Here is a 19,185-nt window from a genome sequence, read left to right on the forward strand (position 1 = left end):
TCTGAAGTGGAAGTGACAGCTTCCAACTTCCTCTTTGCAGTCACAACAGAGGAGGGGAGGTGGGAGCACCTAAGGCTTGTTCTCATAATGATAAGTCAGTGTTTATTATGCCTATGATCTCTTTCACCAATGCATCTGCCTTTACCTCCCTTCCAGCCTGATCTTGGTTAAGCTACCCACTCATCCTGCATGCTATGCTCTCAGCTAAACCTTTCAACTCCAGAACATAGAAAGCTGCCCTATTGGTTCCTCTAGCCCAGTGGCTCTCCAAAGTCTCAAGCAGTGGACTTGCCCATCATTTGCTACTTTATCCTTCCGCACAATGGGTACTCTGCTGCTGTGATACCCTAAGAACATGTCTTACTCGCCACCTTCTTAGTAATTCTTCTCTCACTGCTGAGCTGGGGATGGATTTAATGCAAAGCAAATTATTTCAGGCAGTAAATAATCGGACCTAGCTGAACCATTGCTACTCTGAGAAACTAATAGACTGAATTTTGTGATTTGGGAACGTAACGATGCAATACTCACGTTGCCGCCATTGATGACTACATCCGGATCGACAACGTTGCCAATCGATTTAGACATCTTTTCTCCTTTTTCACCAAGAGTGAATCCATGAACCATAACAGCCCTAGAAGAAAGACCCTGACACTGTCATTTCCATCCAGAGGTTCAACAGATAGTTACGATGTACTGTGTTTACTGCTTCCCATGATATCTGGTTCCAGAAGCATCAACTTACTTAAACGGTGCCTTTTTTCGTGTTGCCACGCTGGTCAAGAGAGAAGACTGAAACCAGCCTCCCAGCTGGTCTTTCCCTTCCAAGTATAGATCAGCCCTTTCACCTGCATCTGAAGAAAGTCAAGAAAAAAGTGGCATTTTAAAGCAGGAATTTAGCTGCTGTGGAGCTTTTGCTTTAATGCCGTGTTATACTAATGTAACCCGTAAGACAGCTTTACAGCAAAGTTTACACAAAGCCTTTAAAAACACACACACCACCATCACACAATCTGAACATGCCTCATAAATAAAATACAAAATCTAACCATTTTTAAAGACACTTAAAAGACTTCAGAGTGCAAGTACTGTTAAGCTTCTTACTCCCAAATAAAAGGGTGAATCCAGTTGTTTGATTCAATAAAAGACACACCTCCTGTGACCTGAATAGGAGTGGGAAAGGTAGAATTTTGGCCAGTGCATCTTCTCACATCTCTGAAGTCTTATGCAAGAAGAAACCTCATTCACTTGCATTTCCTCCCCTAGCATAAGGCCTCTGTCCCATATTAAACCTATGAAAATGAGGGAGCATATTTATGAAAACAATCTAATTTGCCTTGCAATGGGAACTTCAAACATTTCATTTTTTTTCCCTCCACAGCAGTATTCAGTTACTCCTTTCACAGATTCCTTTGTCACACCATTTTTACAGCCCTCTGCTGTTTGTTTAAGGAATTTTGATATTTAAATTCTGCTGTAACAAGCACAACGTGACAAAGGTCACAGAGAAGTGATTTACTATGTAACACACCTATACACTAAAGTCATGCCTTAAGTGCGGCAGCAACTGTACTTTGGAACTCCCTGCCTATTGACATTAGGCAGGCACCTGCCAAAAGCTTTTCTTCTTTCAGCGGGCCTTGTGACACACTCCTTCAGTGAAGATGGGAGCAAAGTCTGGAGTGATTTGACCTTGGTCACTCCCCTCCTCAAACAACAAAGAATTCAATACATCATATAAACCTAAAACAGGAACTCTTGATATCGGGGGTTCCTGTGACAACTCATTCCCTGAAGTAGGTATCAATTAAAGCTGAGGCATGATGGAAACGAAAACTGTATTTTTCTTGACTAAACCTGAAAGGAGGATAAAGCTTGGCAGTTCACTATTAAAGACACAATACAGTGGTACCTCGGGTTAAGAACTTAATTCGTTCTGGAGGTCTGTTCTTAACCTGAAACTGTTCTTAACTTGAAGCACCACTTTAGCTAATGGGGCCTCCTGCTACTGCCGCACTGCCGGAGCACGATTTCTGTTCTCATCCTGAAGCAAAGTTCTTAACCTGAGGTACTATTTCTGGGTTAGCGGAGTCTGTAACCTGAAGCATATGTAACCTCAAACGTATGTAACCTGAGGTACCACTGTACTTATTTTCTGTCAGAAAAACTGTTTCACATTTGAACAAGAACTTTACTTATAATTCTCCGCAACAGAAGAGTTTCTATTAAAACTATCTCCTTCTAGAATGGCTATCCACTTTTCCTTTTCACATAAAAGCACCTCTAGCCCCTTCCTAAATCCTTTTCAGCCACCTAAGGAAATTAAACAGGTTTATCCTGCCTAACTAGCTGTTTCTTTAACATCCTCACTCTCTCCTAATTGGCCAGTTCTCCTCCCTGGTATGATTGGCTAAGGGTCCCCAAGATGATGACCCAATGGTCTGGCTGGGGCCCATCCAGAGACATGATTTGGTTACATATGTTCTTATATTTGTTTTAGACGTTTTATTGTTTTTAGATGTTATGTTTTGATTTTATTTTTCATTTCATTTTTTAAAGTCACAATAGGGTAACCTGCCCTGGGCTCCTTTGGGAGGAAGGGAAGGATACAAATTTAATAAACACACACACGCACACATACATACATACATAGACACACACACACACACACACACACACACACACACACACACACACACAAAGGCACACACACTATAATCCAGTGAAATGCAATGCACACAAGGCTCCCAACATGCGTAAGGTTTAATGGCAGGATGTTGTTGCTCTGATTACACACCCACTGCAAACATGGCACTACTCTGGCAGTCCAGAGGGCACAGGAAACTTCCTGCAGAGATTTTATTTGGAGATGGTTAAGATGAAAACCTCAAGCTTTCAATTTAAAAAATGGAGGGGAAAGACTTCAGCTCGACAAAGCTGCATTCCTGTAAAAAGTCACTTGGATTAATCCCCCATTGAAAGAAGTGGGATGCCCGCAAAACAAATGCCAGTGTGGTGTGGTGGTTAAGAGCGGTGGACTTGTAATCTGGGGAACCAGGTTCGCTTCCCCGCTCCTCTACATGCAGCTGCTGGGTGACCTTGGGCTAGTCACACTTCTCTGAAGTCTCTCAGCCTCACTCACCTTGTTGTTGGGGAGGAAGGGAAAGGAGATTGTTAGCGGCTTTGAGACTCCTTAAGGGGAGTGAAAGGCGGGATATCAAGTACAAATGCACTTCCGGGTTAGCGCCATCGGCAATGGCGGAGTTCCTCTGATCGAGAGGAACCCGCTCCGCGAAAATCGGGTCTTGCCGCCGCGGCGAAGGCGGAGACCCTTCAAAAATCCCAGGCGGAGGAAGCCTGGGAACGTGGGATTCGGCTGACACCAGGAGCGCCTCCCCTACTCGCAAGGAAACCCCTTTTTCGGGGACCCGAAGCGACGTGGGGTGAGTGGCGCGGTGTTTTGAATCGACCGCTATTTTTACGGAGTGAAGCCGCACAGCCGTTGCCGGAGAGCGCTGACTTTTTCCTGTGGACAATTGGACTCTAAACAAGTACCCGTGAGTAGAACGGAAAATTGGATTAAGAAACATTTTAATTTGGCACTGAAGCGGGAAGGTTCTAAACAGGAAGTCCGCCTTCCGCTTTTGTAAATAGACTGAAGCAAAAATTGTGCAAGCTAAAGTCTGGAAAGTCATATATAAAGGTCTAAAATTCCTCCAGTTTTAACCACCAAAACCCCTCTTGGAAGCAGGAGTAAAGAGGGGGGAATTTTGATTGTTCAAGCCTGCAGGAGAGAGAGTAAAGAAAGATAAACTTCCACCGTCTCAAACCTGGGAACGGGGTGTCAGAGACAGAGATTTTTGGGGAAGTTCATTGACAGTGAATGGAACGTCTTTTGACAGATAGTTAAAGAAGAGAAACAAATTGATTCCAATGTTGCCTTTTGCATTTAAAAGAAACAAAAAATTTGAAAAATGAAAGCAATTCTCTTTTGTTGGACCTGCTTTCAAAAGATGGATACAAATAGAAATTGTCTCCTCTAGAGGGAGCTTGTTGAATTGTTGCTGGAATCGATCTGGGGATTTTACAGCTGTGGAGATTAGGATCGTGGGACCAGACTCTGACCTTGAATAAAAATGTGTTTGGAAGAAGTTTTGGTGCTTGCTTTTTGCAAGACAAGCGCTTTGTTGGAGCAGATGCATGAGAAGATGGATTTGATGACTGTTGCAGTCAAAAATTTTGGACAAACAGCGAATATTTATACAGAAACCATTCAGGAACCAACCCAGGAACCTGTTTTGACAGGGCAAGTGCAAATGCAGAAGATAATGGAGGAAGTTGCTGTTGAACCTCAAGTAACACAAATGGAGAGACCCGAGGCCCTGCAGGAGCATAAGCCGCTGTTCTTGAAGACTGAATTTGGAGTGGGCCAGGGGGGGTCTGGAGTTGTGGGGGCCCTTAATTTTGGAGGGACTTTGAAATATGCTTTTAAATACTCTCTGGACTACACTGCTGACTGTGGGGAATGGGACTGTGGGGAATGGGCTGATCTGCTGAGGAGAGACGGAGATATTGTTGAGTTGGAGTCTCCCCGAGACCTACTCCTCAATGAGAAAGGAAAGAAATTAAGAAAGAGATCAACAAAAGACAAGGTAAAGTGCAGGTACAAACAAGAAGAAGATCTGCAGAAGGGACATGGAAAAGACTTAAGAGCCTCGGACATAAGATTACCAGGTTGATGGACTAGATGTAATGGACAGTAAGGACTGACATAACCCAAGACCAGGAAGAAGAGACGTTGGATGAAGATTGGAAGAAAATTTTAAAAAAAATTATTTTGGGAATTAGTGTAAAATTAATGAGTATTAGGGAAAATGTTGGAATGAAACTATTTGGCTTTAGTAGATATGATATAAGGAATTATGTACAAATAAATATTAATTTTTAAGCTTTAAGGTATTTTATGGTAAGATAAGGTTAAAATAAATTAAGGTAAATTGAACGACAGAATATAGTGAAAGATGGAAAGGATTTGCTGAGCTAATTAATAGGTTAGACTGTTAAGATAAACTACCCAATAAAAATTGAGAAAGATGGAAAGAATTTGCTGAAACAAATAACTAAACTAGAATACAAAAAGGGAGGTGTGAGGAGGTCGATGAAACAAGTAAATGAAAGATAAAGATATGGAATATTGGATGTGTGTTTTTTTTATTGTTATTGTTGTATTGGTTTTTATGCTTCCCCCCCTTTTTTATGTATTGTTATGTATGTTTTGTTAAATTTTTTGTTGTTTTCTTTTCTTCTTTTTTCTGTAATTTTTGAAACTTCTAATAAATATCATTGAAAAAAAAAAGTCCAAACGCATAGCACTGCACTGTGAAAGTGTATCACGCAAGTATGTGCATTGTGGGGGAATTTTTGTTGCCAAAGAACTATATTCCGTGGGCCTCTACAAAGCACTGTAAAGTCCCTTACAGAGAAAAACGGGAAAGGAAAGAAAGGGGAAAACATATTCACAAAATGTGAAAAGCAGACAACACCTTGGGGGTGGGGGCAAATGTAATCTTGCTATGTGTGCTCCTAAGAGAAACCTTCCATTCAAACAGATTCAGCGTCAACTGTCTATCAATATGTGTGTGTTCTTGTTATTAATACACGCACTGGCATACTGTTTTATAACTGCTCTGCCCAAAATTAAACCGTGTTTTGTATTATGGATTTTATGTTGGACTTTTTAAATGTGAGCTGCCTTGAATGAGTTGTATTCAGAAAAAGTGGCCTTTAAATAGTTCAAAGAAAAATAAAGAAGAAAAATATATGTTTTCAAACAGACTTCTGACTTGAGACTGAAATTGGCCCAAGTTTGTGCAAACAAAAAATAATTCATTCTTAACTGCTCACATATCTCTATGTAGATATCTGCCTCCCCCCCCTTACAGTTTACAACATGAAAAAAATGGGATAGAAGGTTTTTAATTAGGGTTATTCTTTACAGTTCGGGAACATAGGTTCTTAATAATCCTTTTTTTGCTGGAATATAGTATTCTGTATCTTTGATTATAGGAGACTTTAACCCATAGATTAAGTACAATTACCCAGACCTTTCCCTTAAACTACCACTGTCAGCACAAAAGCTCTAACCAAATAGTCTTGTTATAAAACAATCCCATTCATTTAGTTAAACATTAGTGTGGTGAGAGCTAGCACAAAGACGACAGACGGATTTCAGTGCTGTTTTTATCTGATGCTCCATTTCTCTGGCATCTTTAAACTTGGCTTAAGCAAGCAGATCCTTCTGCACGAGGAACACAACCTAATTCAGTGTTTCTAGATACAGAATACTCAAACCAGAACTAAAACGCAGTATTGCATGTGTGTGTTTCGATGAATGATGGCTCTGCAAGTAGTTAAGAGTTGTGCTGCAGGGATATCTAGGGCTATGTTCTCCCAAATACTAGAGTACATTTCAACCATGACATTAAAGTGTGTCCACGACTAAACAATGTATTGCAGTGAGAGGAATACAGCAAGATTCTCCTCTCCAGTTCCTGCTATGTCCATTTTTAGTTGAACCAGGACAACTTCCTCCTTGCAGTTTTGTAGGCATGCACTGGGTGAAAAGGAATGGTTTTAACTCAAGGTGTTGTATTGTTTGTTATGGCTTTCTCTGCAGCTTTTGAAAAGGTACAAGTAGTTTAGTTCCAAAGATTCCTTATTTTAAGAATTGATAAACTGCTTGACGTAAAATACTAGTATTTTACAGATTTATATACTGTTTCAGAACCAGAAGCTACTGGGGCAGTGTACAGTAAGATAAAATATAAAAGATACCGACTATAAAAACAATAAAACTGTGTCTTAAATTTGTACAATTAATACAGTATTCCATAAGTGTCTGGTCATACTTCAGGGAAAGCCTTCTTAAATAAAAATGTATTCAGTAGCTGTAATTATATTAAGTCGTCAAGTCATAAACAAGATCCTGAATGCTTAATGGCAATTTGAGCTGCTGTCCCAGTCAGCTGGTTCATTGTCTTCAATTCCAACACAGCCCAGCAGACCACTGCACAGTTGACATTGAATGTTGGAGATAGACACCTTATCTCAAGAGTTTGTAGGTATCATTGGGCAGAGCTTCCAAGCAGCTATAAACTTGGTTTCTGGCCATTAGAATTCACCTGACCAAAATATGCACAGGAAAGGAAGAATGCACTGCTAATGCACAATGTAATGTGTTGACCCTGGTTATAAAACCATCTTTGTCCATCTCTTTCAGTTTCTTGAAGAATACTGTCAGGATTTTGCAACTGTAAGGGAGCTGTACAAAATTCACTATTATCTAACTGAATGGTTTCAAGACAAGGGGCAAAGAGCCCTTCAATAAACGCACTGTTTGCTGATGGTTCTATTGCTTCCCTGGGTTGCTGGGAAATTAAAAACACCACCACCACAACCCTGGGCCAACATGTTTTACAGTTCAACAAGATAGTTATCAGACATTTGTGTACTCCGGGTGTAAAGTTCAAAAGCAGTGATGCCCTGTACCAGATTCCGACTCAAAGCAGCATCCCATGCTGCACCTTTCTGCCATTATCCTGGGGAGCATATAAAGGTGAAGACATAGGTCTTCCCTGCCCCCCCCCTGTTGTATATATGTCACCTCTGCAAATATTCAGAGGACTGGCTACTGACACATCCGCAAGCACCCTGAAAAGCCACTATTTGAAAATGACTGACATGTTCTTAAAAAACAGAATACAGTGGTGCCTCACAAGACGAAATTAATTCGTTCCGCAAGTTTTTTCTTCTTGCGAGTTTTTCGTCTTGCGAAGCATGGTTTCCCATAGGAATGCATTGAAAATCAATCAATGCGTTCCTATGGAGACCGTCCGGGGACAGAGGGGAAGCGCCGTGCGCCTTCCTCTCTGTCCCCGGACCTGTTTAAAGCAAGGGGCGGCGGGGAGAAGATTGCTTCTCCCCGTTGCCTGCCCCGCAATCTCCGGGGACAGAGGGGAAGGCGCGCGCGCCTTCCCCTCTGTCCCTGGACCTGTTTTAAAGCAAGGGAAGGGGCAGCGGGGAGAATCGCTTCTCCCCGTTGCCGCCCCTTGGTTCAAAAGGGGTCCGGGGAGAGAGGGGAAGATGCGCTGCGCTTCCCCACTATCCCCGGAGCTTGCTGGGCAAGCTTCGTTTTGCGAAGCAAGCCCATAGGGAAATGCGTCTTGCGAAGCGGCTAAGAAAACAAAAAACTCCTTCGTCTAGCGAGTTTTTCATCTTCCGAGGCGTTCGTCTTGCGGGGTACCACTGTAAGAAAACAAGCCAGCTTTGTTGCCTGAAGCAAGATTAACATACCGCAGCGCACAAAACCTAGCTCTTACACTTAGGAAATGAAATGCAATGACATCCATACACACTTAAACCTTCAACAGGTTTTCAACATTGTGTTACATGAAAAAAAAGCAGACCTACACTTTGCAACTGCTTAAACTAGGGTTGGGGAACCTGCAGATTTTCAGACATTGTCCTGCAAGTTCATCATATTCAACACCGTCTTTTATTACCTGCCCTTCACTCTAAGCTCCCAGGGCAGGTTACAACAATGAAACCACATCATTGAAAACAGTTTAAAACAACAATTTACAGCCACAAAAATAATTCAAGTCCTAAAAATACATGCCTCAGGTGTCAAAAGCCAGCAAAAACGTATGTATATTTTGCCAACATGGTCAATTGTCAGAGATGGTGGGAGCTATAACCCAACAATATCTGGGGGGCCACAGTTTCCCCATCTCCCCGTGAATGTCTATTGCCCAACTGCACAATTCTTGATAGCAACTGAATTTAAAACCACCCCTTACCTTCCAAAACATGAGCCCAAGATGTTCCACTATCAAACCAGATATCTAGGACATCCTGACCTTGTACGTAATCCTGGACATTGCCAGCCTGTTCCAGAAATAAAGAACAAATTAAGGATTCCACAACTCTCAGATAGATCAGTTTTTCTTCCATTTCTACCCCCTTGAATTCTATATTGCAAAAATTCACAAAGGACCAGCCACAGTATAACCTTTTATTATATCCTCATTGAAAGAGGTGACACATGTCAGCATCAACTGAAGAGAAAACTCTTCATGCATCTGGGGCAGCAGAAGCTAGTCCAATAAAACATTATGCTATGATAAAATCTGTTGGCATTTTAAGGTTTAAGATATAGTTTTCTTTTTGTGTATATATATTGTGGGCATATTCATACAACCTATTAACAGTTCTAGTTACTGTCTTGACTCAGCTCCAGGATATTCTTTGGAACATGGGACATTACTGGGAAGTGCTCAGCCTTGCTGCTTGATCCCTTTATCCCAGTCTACCACGGTATATGGGATCAGAGTCAACCCCTGGCCTGCCAGACCACCAGCCTCCTGGTTCCTGCTCCTTGGCTTTAGCCATTACCCACACAGACCAGACCTTCAGAGAGAACTTCCACTGACAATGACTTACCTGTGCCAAAGCTTCACTGGGAAGAAGCTGCTCAATAGGAAGGGTCCACCAGGCATCACTGCCATGCTGCTCCACTATCTTAATAACATTCTCAATGCTTTTTCTGTAGGGGGGGGGGAAGCAAAGCAGAGACAACGGATCAAGAGACTACCGCTAATATATTCTTCAAACTAGCACAAGACATTGAAGCAAACTGAGAACCAGTAGAACAGAGGTTGCCAATCTGGCGCCTGTGAAGGCCTTCGTTAGCACCCCCTGGAAGGAGCTCCCAACTCTGAGCATACCCTTAAAAAGAAACACTAAGTCTCCAGCCTTCCTAGACAAAAAGTTATGTAGCAAACTGTGCAGGTACTCTCTAGGCTTCATACTGCTTTATACTGCAGAGCAGCTCCCAAAACTGGAAGTTCCCAGCCGCTTTCACTCAAATTGGTTGGGCAGCCATTTCTTCCCTCCTCTGGGGGACAGGTAAGCGGCAGGTATGCTTTCCTGCTCGCCTCATGGTTTGCCTTCCCACTTTTTCTAGTATCATAAAGCATTTTTATTTTGGAAAGGGAGAGGTGATGAGGAGGTCTCTCCCCTATTTTCTTGTTCCAGAGGGCATTTTGCCCCAGAGGGGATGGGTTAAGAGATGATGGGGCAAGCCCTTCTTGTAGCTTCTTGCATTTTAATTCCAAGTGGCGGACAGAGTGGAAAGGGGGTTTCTTCCCCACTTGCCTTGAAGCTTGTCTCATTACTTTTTTCTTGCCCTGAAGGATGAGGGTTTTTTTTTATTTTTATTACAATAATATCCTCTAGGCAACTCAAGCTGGCAAGCATAGTTTTGCCCCTTTCCATTATATCCTCGCAACCATAGTGTGAGGTACCTTAGGCTGAGAGAAAGTGACTGGCCCAAAATCACCCAGTGAACTTCATGACCGAGTAGGGAATTTGAAACCTGGTTTCCCAGGTCAACCAATCAGTTGCTGCTTTATTATTATGTAGGAATACCAGTAGTCCCAATTTTGCATCGAGCTATACCCACTTGACAGCCATTTTGTGTCAAGCAATGCCCCCTTGTGACGGCCATTTTGTGACTGGTGCCTACAACATTCCCTCAGAATTCCAAATGTGTCCCTGGGCCCCAAAAAGGTTGGTGATCATTGCATTGGAACTTCCAGTTCTGAGACATGAGCTGTATAAAAAAGTAAAACTTTTAAAGAGGCAAGCTTTATTTCAGAACACTGTGACATTATTTTATTTCAGAACACTGTGAAGAGTCTGTCGGATCAGGCCAGTAGTTCATCTAGCCCATCATCCTGTTCTCACAGTGGCCTGAGGGAAACATAAGAGCACTCTGCCCACCTGTAACATGGACATTATGGCATGTGGCTAGCAGCTGTGAATGGCCTTTTCCTCTCCATGAATCTGTCTAATCTTCTTTTAAAGCCATCCAAGTTGGTGGCCACGACTGCCTCCAGTGGGAGCGAGTTCCATAATTTAACTACAATGAATTTAAAATGATCCATCTGTTTGAAGCCTCGGGCTTCTTACCATGGAGAGTAACCATTTCTGTTGTCATATTTTGCCTTCAATGATCATGAACCTATCTAACTTTTTATAAGATAATATCTTGATTCAACACATACTGGACTTTAGCAAAGCATATAAAAAGTGATAACAAAGCCATGTTACATTCCCTGAGAAACCCAAAGGCCAATAGCAATTGAACACACTTTGATGAGATTAGATTACTGCAAGTGAGACCTGCAACAAAATGATGCAGTGTGCAGCATTTCTATCAGGGTTCCCGCCATACCTACTTTCAAGATAGTCCACTGCATTCCCCTAAGCTTGCAGATTGACCAACCTCTTAAATGTGGCTGGTGCCATTTTGGCTACAAAACGACAGGCACGCACAAAATTAGCTGGCTATAGGATGTACTTCACTCTGCAACCTGACAAGCAGTTGATAGTGAAGATGCTATGGTTAGATATAATTAATAATCTGCATGTAACAGGCTTGAAAATAGCCACTTGTCTGGGGGAAATTAGAATTGCCTCCAGGCAACAAGGCACGAAACCTTCACAAGGGATAAATGAATGATATCAATGATATAGACATGACAAATGATAAACATGTGTAGGTGGGCAGGTGTCATTTGTGAAAATAGAACCATTCTTCAGAATCTCAGGCTCTCTCTCTATTTCCTTCAAGCCCTTAAGCAGTTTTGCAAACAAATTTTCAGAGTTTGCTGTTGTACAGACTAGAACCTAGCTTTAAAAGCAGTAACATTCCTGGAAGAATTTATACTCTATATAGCCAATGAGTGTTACCTGCTAATCTAAAACAGAACGTAAAATTACAGCACAAAAACATCAGGAAACTCCTTTTCTTAAGACGTTAAAAACAAAATATGATCCTACAGATTTCTAATTAACCAGAATGATCAGCAACTTACTGTTCTAACAATTTTTTTAAAAAAAGAACTACTAGCTATAGTTTTTCAGAATCTCATTGGCCTCCAAAAACACAGTATTTGATAGCCGTAAAACCTTTCCAAATCCTGGAATACATCTCCACTCTCGTGGGTTGTTTCCCTGCCCCCCAAACAACAAGCGTATGTTTCCTGGTCTCATCTGTACAGTATATACCTTGAAAAAAACCCAAGGCAAAAGTTCTCTCTGCAGTGTACACTAAACACCTTCCTCAAATATCTACTTATCACTCTACGAAGGGCAAGTTTCAGTTTGAGAACCATAATTCACAATGTAAGCAAAAGAAGCTTGGCTGTAAAACTTTGCCCTGGATTTATACACCGTATTGGGCAGAAGTTGCATTACGTGTCACTCTCTAGGTTTCTAGCATGAAAATCCACAGGGCAATTCACGCTACCATGACGCCAACCAATCATTTTGAAGTCTGATATTGATTACACCAAATGCTTATTTAGTGGGAAATTAAGCAGCACTGAGACTTTTTGGGGCGAGGAAAGAAACAGGCGCTGGTGGTTGCTGCTCCAACCTTTTTGTACAACAGCGAGGAGTGCCAGGTAAGCTCTCTTGCACTTACCTTTTAAGCTACTTAGGTAGGACCTTATAAATTTACAGAAATTAATACAGATTTTGGGTCAGAAATTAAGATTTAAGAGCTACGATGTGGAAGGATTAGCTCAACCAGGTGATTTAGTAATTTTTTTTAATTAAATGAGGATAACCACATCCAGCTACTAGTGAAATCTAGGTGATGGGACATTTAGCTCTCACATGGACAGATATTCAAGTAGTTAAACTTGAGTACTTGGAAAGCAGCTGATTTAGCAAGGTAATTCATTTATTTTAAATCTAAGTCATTCCAACTAATCTGGATTGTCAATGAGGAAGCTTTCCCCTTATTTGAATAAAGTATCTAGTGTACAACAAGCTGCAGATGCTTTCACAAATTTGTAATTAACTCTTTCCATTTCTGCTCAGTGTTCTCACACTGCATAGTTCAGGATTTTGTAAGTTTTAAATTAAATTAAGTTCCGGGGCGACTGTTTCTTCTGTAAGTGGGAAAACGTTTAGCTTCAGTCTTTCCACTTCACAGAGAGAAGGCTGTTAATCTGTTTCATAGTTTAAGAAACAGTTTTGCCTAGTTTTACACGCAAGTCCTTACCTAGTAATTCAATTTCAAAGCTATATTGATCAATAACTTTCATTTATCTGTTGTGGGAAATTGAAAGCTGGTTGTATTTCTTTTAACATAAATTCCTTTGCCTCTAATCTCAACATTTCTCAAAGCACAAAAATGCTTCTCCAGAAAGGATTTTATCTGCATTCAAATACCATTTTTAAACTTTTCTTCTTCTTCTTCTTTAAAGATTCTTTGACGGATCGTGGTACCTGCTGCAGCATAATCCGGTTCTGTACTATACTTGTGGGGCACCAGGGATGTACCAGATTCCCCACATGGCATTGGATATAAATGTGGGACTGGGTGGGGCAAGAGACAGCAAACTCTTGATTTTTCACATGTAACAGGTGTGTCAGAAATTGACATTTTTTAAAAAATCACTCTAGTAAATGTTCTATGGGCTACGCAAAACGTTTGTTCTGCTTATCTTGAGGTTCAGGGGAACATTTCGCAGACACCTATTTTAGACGAGATGCAATAAGAACATTTACAGACCCAACGATGGACAGAAAAGAAATGCTCCAAGCAGGGCTGTCAAGTGTAACAGCAACTCCATGTGGACTAGCCATATTTCCAGTGGAGGTGCTGTTACTTTTGAAGGCCACTGACCTTCACTGGATATTGCCTGAAGAACAACTGCACAACAGAACAACTAGCTACCTGTTATTTACAGTGCATCAGCTCGACTGAAAACACCGTCTTTCTTTCCCAAATTCTATTTCTGTATGATAATGTTGGCATGATGTCTAGCTACACACGTAAAAGTACCGTGTGTTCAGCAGAAAATGTTCTGACAAAGTTTCTGTTCAAAGTTGAGGTTCAGGGTAATGACCTATGATTTGACAGACAGTGCTTTCTAAGTCTGCCTGTCATTTCTGTAGGCCAATATTCTGAATACTTTCACTACTCCGCAAGGAATGCACAAGATCTGTATGTAAAGTAAACAAACAAACACATAAAAGTATAAAATAAACATACTTTTATCTAACTATGCAGTCCTCATCTGCACAGAAGCTTAGTTTGAAGTCATGTATTACTAACTACTGTATTTAACCAAAGGGAAGATTTGCTTCACATGATTGCTCCGTAAACTGCCCTTAGTTTACACCTGCAAGTGGTAATGTACAATGTGGGCTTTAAAAAAACTGTTGGAGTTGACCGATTTGCCCCAATTGTTCAGTATAACTAGTCAGTATAACTAGTCAGCAATATTAGTGGCATATATATCAATTGCACTTTTGTATATATCAAGTACACTTTTGCTGCTGCTTGTTAGACAACTGCCTAGATGTCCACATCAAAACTACAATAAGGATTATCTTTGTTTCCAATAAAATGCTTTATTCAGCTATTTTCAAAATGTCATCCCATGTACGGCCAAGAGTGCTAAGAGTGTTTAATTTACTTTCATCCCTGATCATACAAAAGAAGAGATTTTATGATCAAGGGTGCTTTTTTTATTAAATGAACCGAATTCATAAACAGTAACTTCCTGCAGTACAGGAGGGCAAAGTACATGATTGCAAGTAGTGTGCCATAAAGAGGAAGCAAATAATGTGTAGGATTATTTAGAACATGCGGTTTTCTGCGTTCATGTCTAGAGCTTGGAACATGTTCTCTCGTTCTTATCCGTGCTACTGCCATTTATTAACCAAAGATGTTACCTACTGAATCTGAAATGTTGTACATATGAAGAGTATGTAGTTGGGCACCGAGCTCTCATCTCCCTCTATCTGGCGCTACAAGTGAACAGTGCTAAGTTAGCAGGTTCAGTCGCTTCAGGAACACTGCTGGATTCGCCTTAACCAGATTAACACACACAGTGTCAAATCCAAGTAGAAGCAGCACACGAGTATACGCAATCCCATAGCTCACTCCAGAAATCCTATTCCTAGTTCCAGAGTTGAAGCCAAACATGGCCCAGCCACAAATCCTTTGTGACAAGAGACTATCAGGATCTCATGAACATCAATTTCAGAACTTCTAAAGCAGAGACTTCAGTCTTGCATGGTCAATTTCTTGTTTTGTTACTAGAATCACCAATGTGCTTTAAAAGCTTACAGAGTAAGAGAGCATGCACATCATTTTGATTTACGTGATCACAAGCACGAACTCTTGCGTAAGAATGAAGGCACCTTGTTGCTTAGGCCAAGGTCTGCATAATCCAGCATTCTTGGCAAGAACCCCAGCAACCAGCAGATACTAAGCCGTTCACCGGAAATTAGCCTACCAGAATACTTTGGTCAACCTTCTTGCCGACCCCTGCTCTGAGAAACACACTTATCCATCTCTATCTGCTGCAGAATGTTTGCAGAGGGAGTAGCACAGAGGACAAAGAGTAAGGTGTGGTTAAAACTGGAACACAGACAGTTTACAACAGCAAATCGGCAAGACAAAGCCATTTTTTACGTTTCAAGAATGAGCAATGCCTTGACCTGCTTTGATACCTAAGCACCAAAGAGCAGGGGTACTAGTTCTGTGGTTGAGCCACAATATTTTGCAAACACTGTGAAATCTGAGGTCAGGCAGATTTAGGCCCAGCACTTCTCCTTCCAGTAATTAACCACTAGTTTTGTCCTTTTTCCTTTCCACCCAATCAGTTCTCTTAATCATGACGTGATGGTGGGGAAAACCTCTTCCCCATGGTGCTTCTGGGGAAGCTAAGCAGGACAGGACAGGATTGGGTTGCACAAGAAGAGTTCACCAATAACACCAATAGCTCTCCTTTATTAATGAAAAATAGCAACCAGGCCTTGCAAATCAGGAATAAGAGAGGAGAAATAATAAAAGCAGATATATAGGACAAGAGGGGGACATGGTACTTCACCTGGCCACAAACAAACATTTAGGAGAAAGAAGATGGGCTTTTGCAAATCACAACTGACATAAAAGACAGTTTATCTGTGACACAGAGGGATTATTGTTTGATGATGCAGTCTTTTCTCCTGTGAAAGCCAGAATGGAGTGCAGTATGGCAGATAGGTAATAATACCTGTGCTCAATGATGTATTTCCTCTCGCTCCCAAGAGGTCTCCCGATACCCAAGATACTGGGATATTGGGACAGACTTTACTTTGTAGCCACTGCAACCCCAGGCTGCATGTGCCCCCGCTGTAAGAACTACAGCTGGGAGGCCTCACCAGGCCTCTGCCACGGGGCAAGCGCTGCCATGAACATGTCTGGTTTTTCTGCAGACAGACTCAACACTGTTTTGCTCTTACACGACAGTAGTAGTCTGGTGAACTCACGGGCCTCATGCCTCTTCCTCACCTTCAGCAACCACAAAGAAACACCAGCTGCTGCTGCTGCATGGCCAGCCAAAGCAAACCACCACAACAGGGACTAGTTCACAGATAGATGCCACTTCCCACGGGCCAGCACAAATGCAAAAATAACCACCAAATGGAGTGATTCAAGACTCAAGCGGCGGGCTTGTTTCTTAGGGTCTGGAGCTCCCAGGTTGAGCACCCATTCATAGACACACCCTCTTACTGTTTCCCAAATAAGTGAATGCAGGCTCATTCGTCATTCATGGAGGGGTAAACCCAGGGCTGCACTGGGCTCTCAGATGAGCAGGGTTCCCAGCACCACCCCTTCATTCCTTGATGCTAGACAGCAGAGCCTATGCTCCTTGATCCTGGTGTTGCAGTGTAATGTGCCCTGCAAATAAGACAGGCTTCATCCTCTGTACAAGCATTTTGCTCCCAGCAGGTAAATGCCTGTGGTCTGCTTATTTAGAACACTGTTATGGTTTGACTTAGAATAATAGAATTGTAAGTTTGGAAGGGACACTAAGGGTCATCTTGTCCAAACCCCTGAAATGCTATAATCTCAGCTTGCATAGATGTGTCCCATTCTGTGGCTGCTTTCATAGGGATGTGCTGCAATCTGCATGCAAACCCTTGCGGAAGACATTGCCCCATTTAGTCTAGAGGGCTGCTCTGTACGCTTATCCCATCCCATGCAGATCCTGACATCAAATCCAACTTCCTGAGAGATTTTAATTTGGGAACAAACATGCTAATAAATCACAGGATTGGATTCCTGTGCAAAATGCACTGCTTCAACTAATCATCTGCCACAGGAACCGAAACAGCAAACGCCAGAATACGGCATGTATTGTAACGCCAATGATTGTTCTACGCAAAAAAGATTGTATTTCTGACAGCAAACCAAATGCCTTTTTGGGAAAAAAAACCAGAACTGTAAAGTACTCACCTGTTTATTAATGATTCTCCCGTTTCCTTATGGTAAAAAACTGGAATGGGAAGACCCCAACGCCGCTGCCTCGATATACACCAATATGTTCTTTTGTCCAGCATCTCTAGCATTCTGTTCACCCCCGAGGCAGGGACAAATTTTACTTTTTTTAGTGCGTCCTGTAAAATAGCCAGAAAGCATTTGGCAAAGTTGAGACTTAAAGGAAGACGGAGGCACTATTTAGACCATGGATGGTGAGCCTGGGGTGCCCAACTCCCATCAGCCCCAGCTAGCAAAGCCAATGGTCTTTCTTGCTACACATCACTCATCAGAAAGCTGCCTAGAGGCATGCGGTAAGACTGATACTTTTGGTAATTAAACTACAGTGGTACCTCTGGATGCGAACAGGATCTATTTTGGAGCCCCGTTTGCATCCTGAAGTGAACGCAACCCACGTCTGCACGTTGCGATTCGCCGCTTCCGTGCATGATGTCATTTTGAGCGTCTGCGCATGCGGCGAAACCTGGAAGTAATGCGTTCCATTACTTCTGGGTCGCTACAGAGCGCAACCCGGAAACGCTCAACCTGAAGCTACTTCAACCCGAGGTATGACTGTATCAGCTATGCAAAGTATGCCCCCCTCCCACATACAAGTGAGTATCCATACACCTTAGAAGTCTGCCTTGTACCTGGGCAGCAGCCTTGAGATTTGCCGTATTAATGAACCACTGCTTGCTGGCACGAATGATCACTGGTTTCTTAGTCCTCCAGTCATAGGGGTAGCTGTGTATGCATTTCTCTTCTTTTAATAAGCTCTTTGTTCCTTGAAGCATCCGAATGACTGAGGAAAGTGAACAAAATTATCACTCGGCTGAAATTCCAAATGCTAATGCACTTCTCTTGGCACAACAGGGCATTCATTATATCTGATAAACTCCACTTTATTTCTGAATACAATACAAAATATACACACCAGCTTCATTTCCTTCTTCGAGGACAGCTTTCTTTTGAAGCTCAGACCCTGCAGCCTCTGTGAAACGTCCATCTTCACCCACCAGGCAGTCCTAAGGGGGAGGTGGGAACTTTTGAGGTTATGTCAAAAAAGTTGAGAAAGTTTCGTCTGATTACAGGAGTGTGAGCTCACTACTAGAAGGAGGAAGGTGATATCATTCTTATCCAGAGTGAGGTATAAGATGCTAAACTTTCCCACCAGAAGCAAATACATTTAGCCATGAGAGAAAAGCAGACTTCCAAGATTTTAGTGAGGAGCATTAACTCTTTTTGCTCAAAATGGCAACTATCTGTCCATTCTAAGAGGAATAAAATCTCTTACTGCTCATACATAAAACATTTTAAAAACTAAGATTAATATTTCAAATGTAAGCTTATAGCCCCCCCATCTCTCATATAATTTATATTTTATACACATACAATTATATATGTTAGAGTATTAAATAACTTCACAAATTCTAAGGGGATGGGATCTATCTGGAAGATACTCTCAGTTCTGGATTTTGCAGAATAACCAAAGTGAAGGAACTATAGGGCTGGAAAGAGCTGTGGAGAATAGCAAGGGCAGCTAAAGGGCTGTTTTTAAACATGAAGAGGGTGTTATCAAAGGAGCTGCCTACAATCAACTTGAGATTGCAAAAGGAGACTTCCACAAGGTACTCTCTAAGGAACACAAGTGCTCTAGATGAGCCAGGCATTTGGAACACCCTTCCCAGTATGTGCCTACTCAGGCTCTGAGATGGGCAGGAGAGGACTTGCTAGTGGTATCACTAACAGGTATTGCCTCTTGTGTGATGACACATGGCAGGGACTTCTCTGCA

At 41.9% G+C, this 19,185-nt stretch overlaps 1 protein-coding gene across 1 annotated transcript in view; it reads right to left on the bottom strand.

Moving 5' to 3' along the window:
• Positions 1 to 19,185, bottom strand: part of IARS2 (isoleucyl-tRNA synthetase 2, mitochondrial) — a 34,959-nt gene that overhangs the window by 8,745 nt on the left and 7,029 nt on the right. Inside the window, exons 10-16 of the mRNA XM_053383129.1 lie at positions 18,327 to 18,417; positions 18,043 to 18,194; positions 17,372 to 17,532; positions 9,502 to 9,604; positions 8,859 to 8,946; positions 746 to 854; positions 532 to 634 (exon numbers count right to left, since the gene is read on the bottom strand). Of these exons, the coding sequence (XP_053239104.1) occupies positions 532 to 634; positions 746 to 854; positions 8,859 to 8,946; positions 9,502 to 9,604; positions 17,372 to 17,532; positions 18,043 to 18,194; positions 18,327 to 18,417 (807 nt within the window). The remainder of the gene's footprint in view (positions 1 to 531; positions 635 to 745; positions 855 to 8,858; positions 8,947 to 9,501; positions 9,605 to 17,371; positions 17,533 to 18,042; positions 18,195 to 18,326; positions 18,418 to 19,185) is intronic.

This window comes from Podarcis raffonei, chromosome 3 (assembly GCF_027172205.1).
Source record: "Podarcis raffonei isolate rPodRaf1 chromosome 3, rPodRaf1.pri, whole genome shotgun sequence".
Lineage (NCBI taxonomy): Eukaryota > Metazoa > Chordata > Lepidosauria > Squamata > Lacertidae > Podarcis > Podarcis raffonei.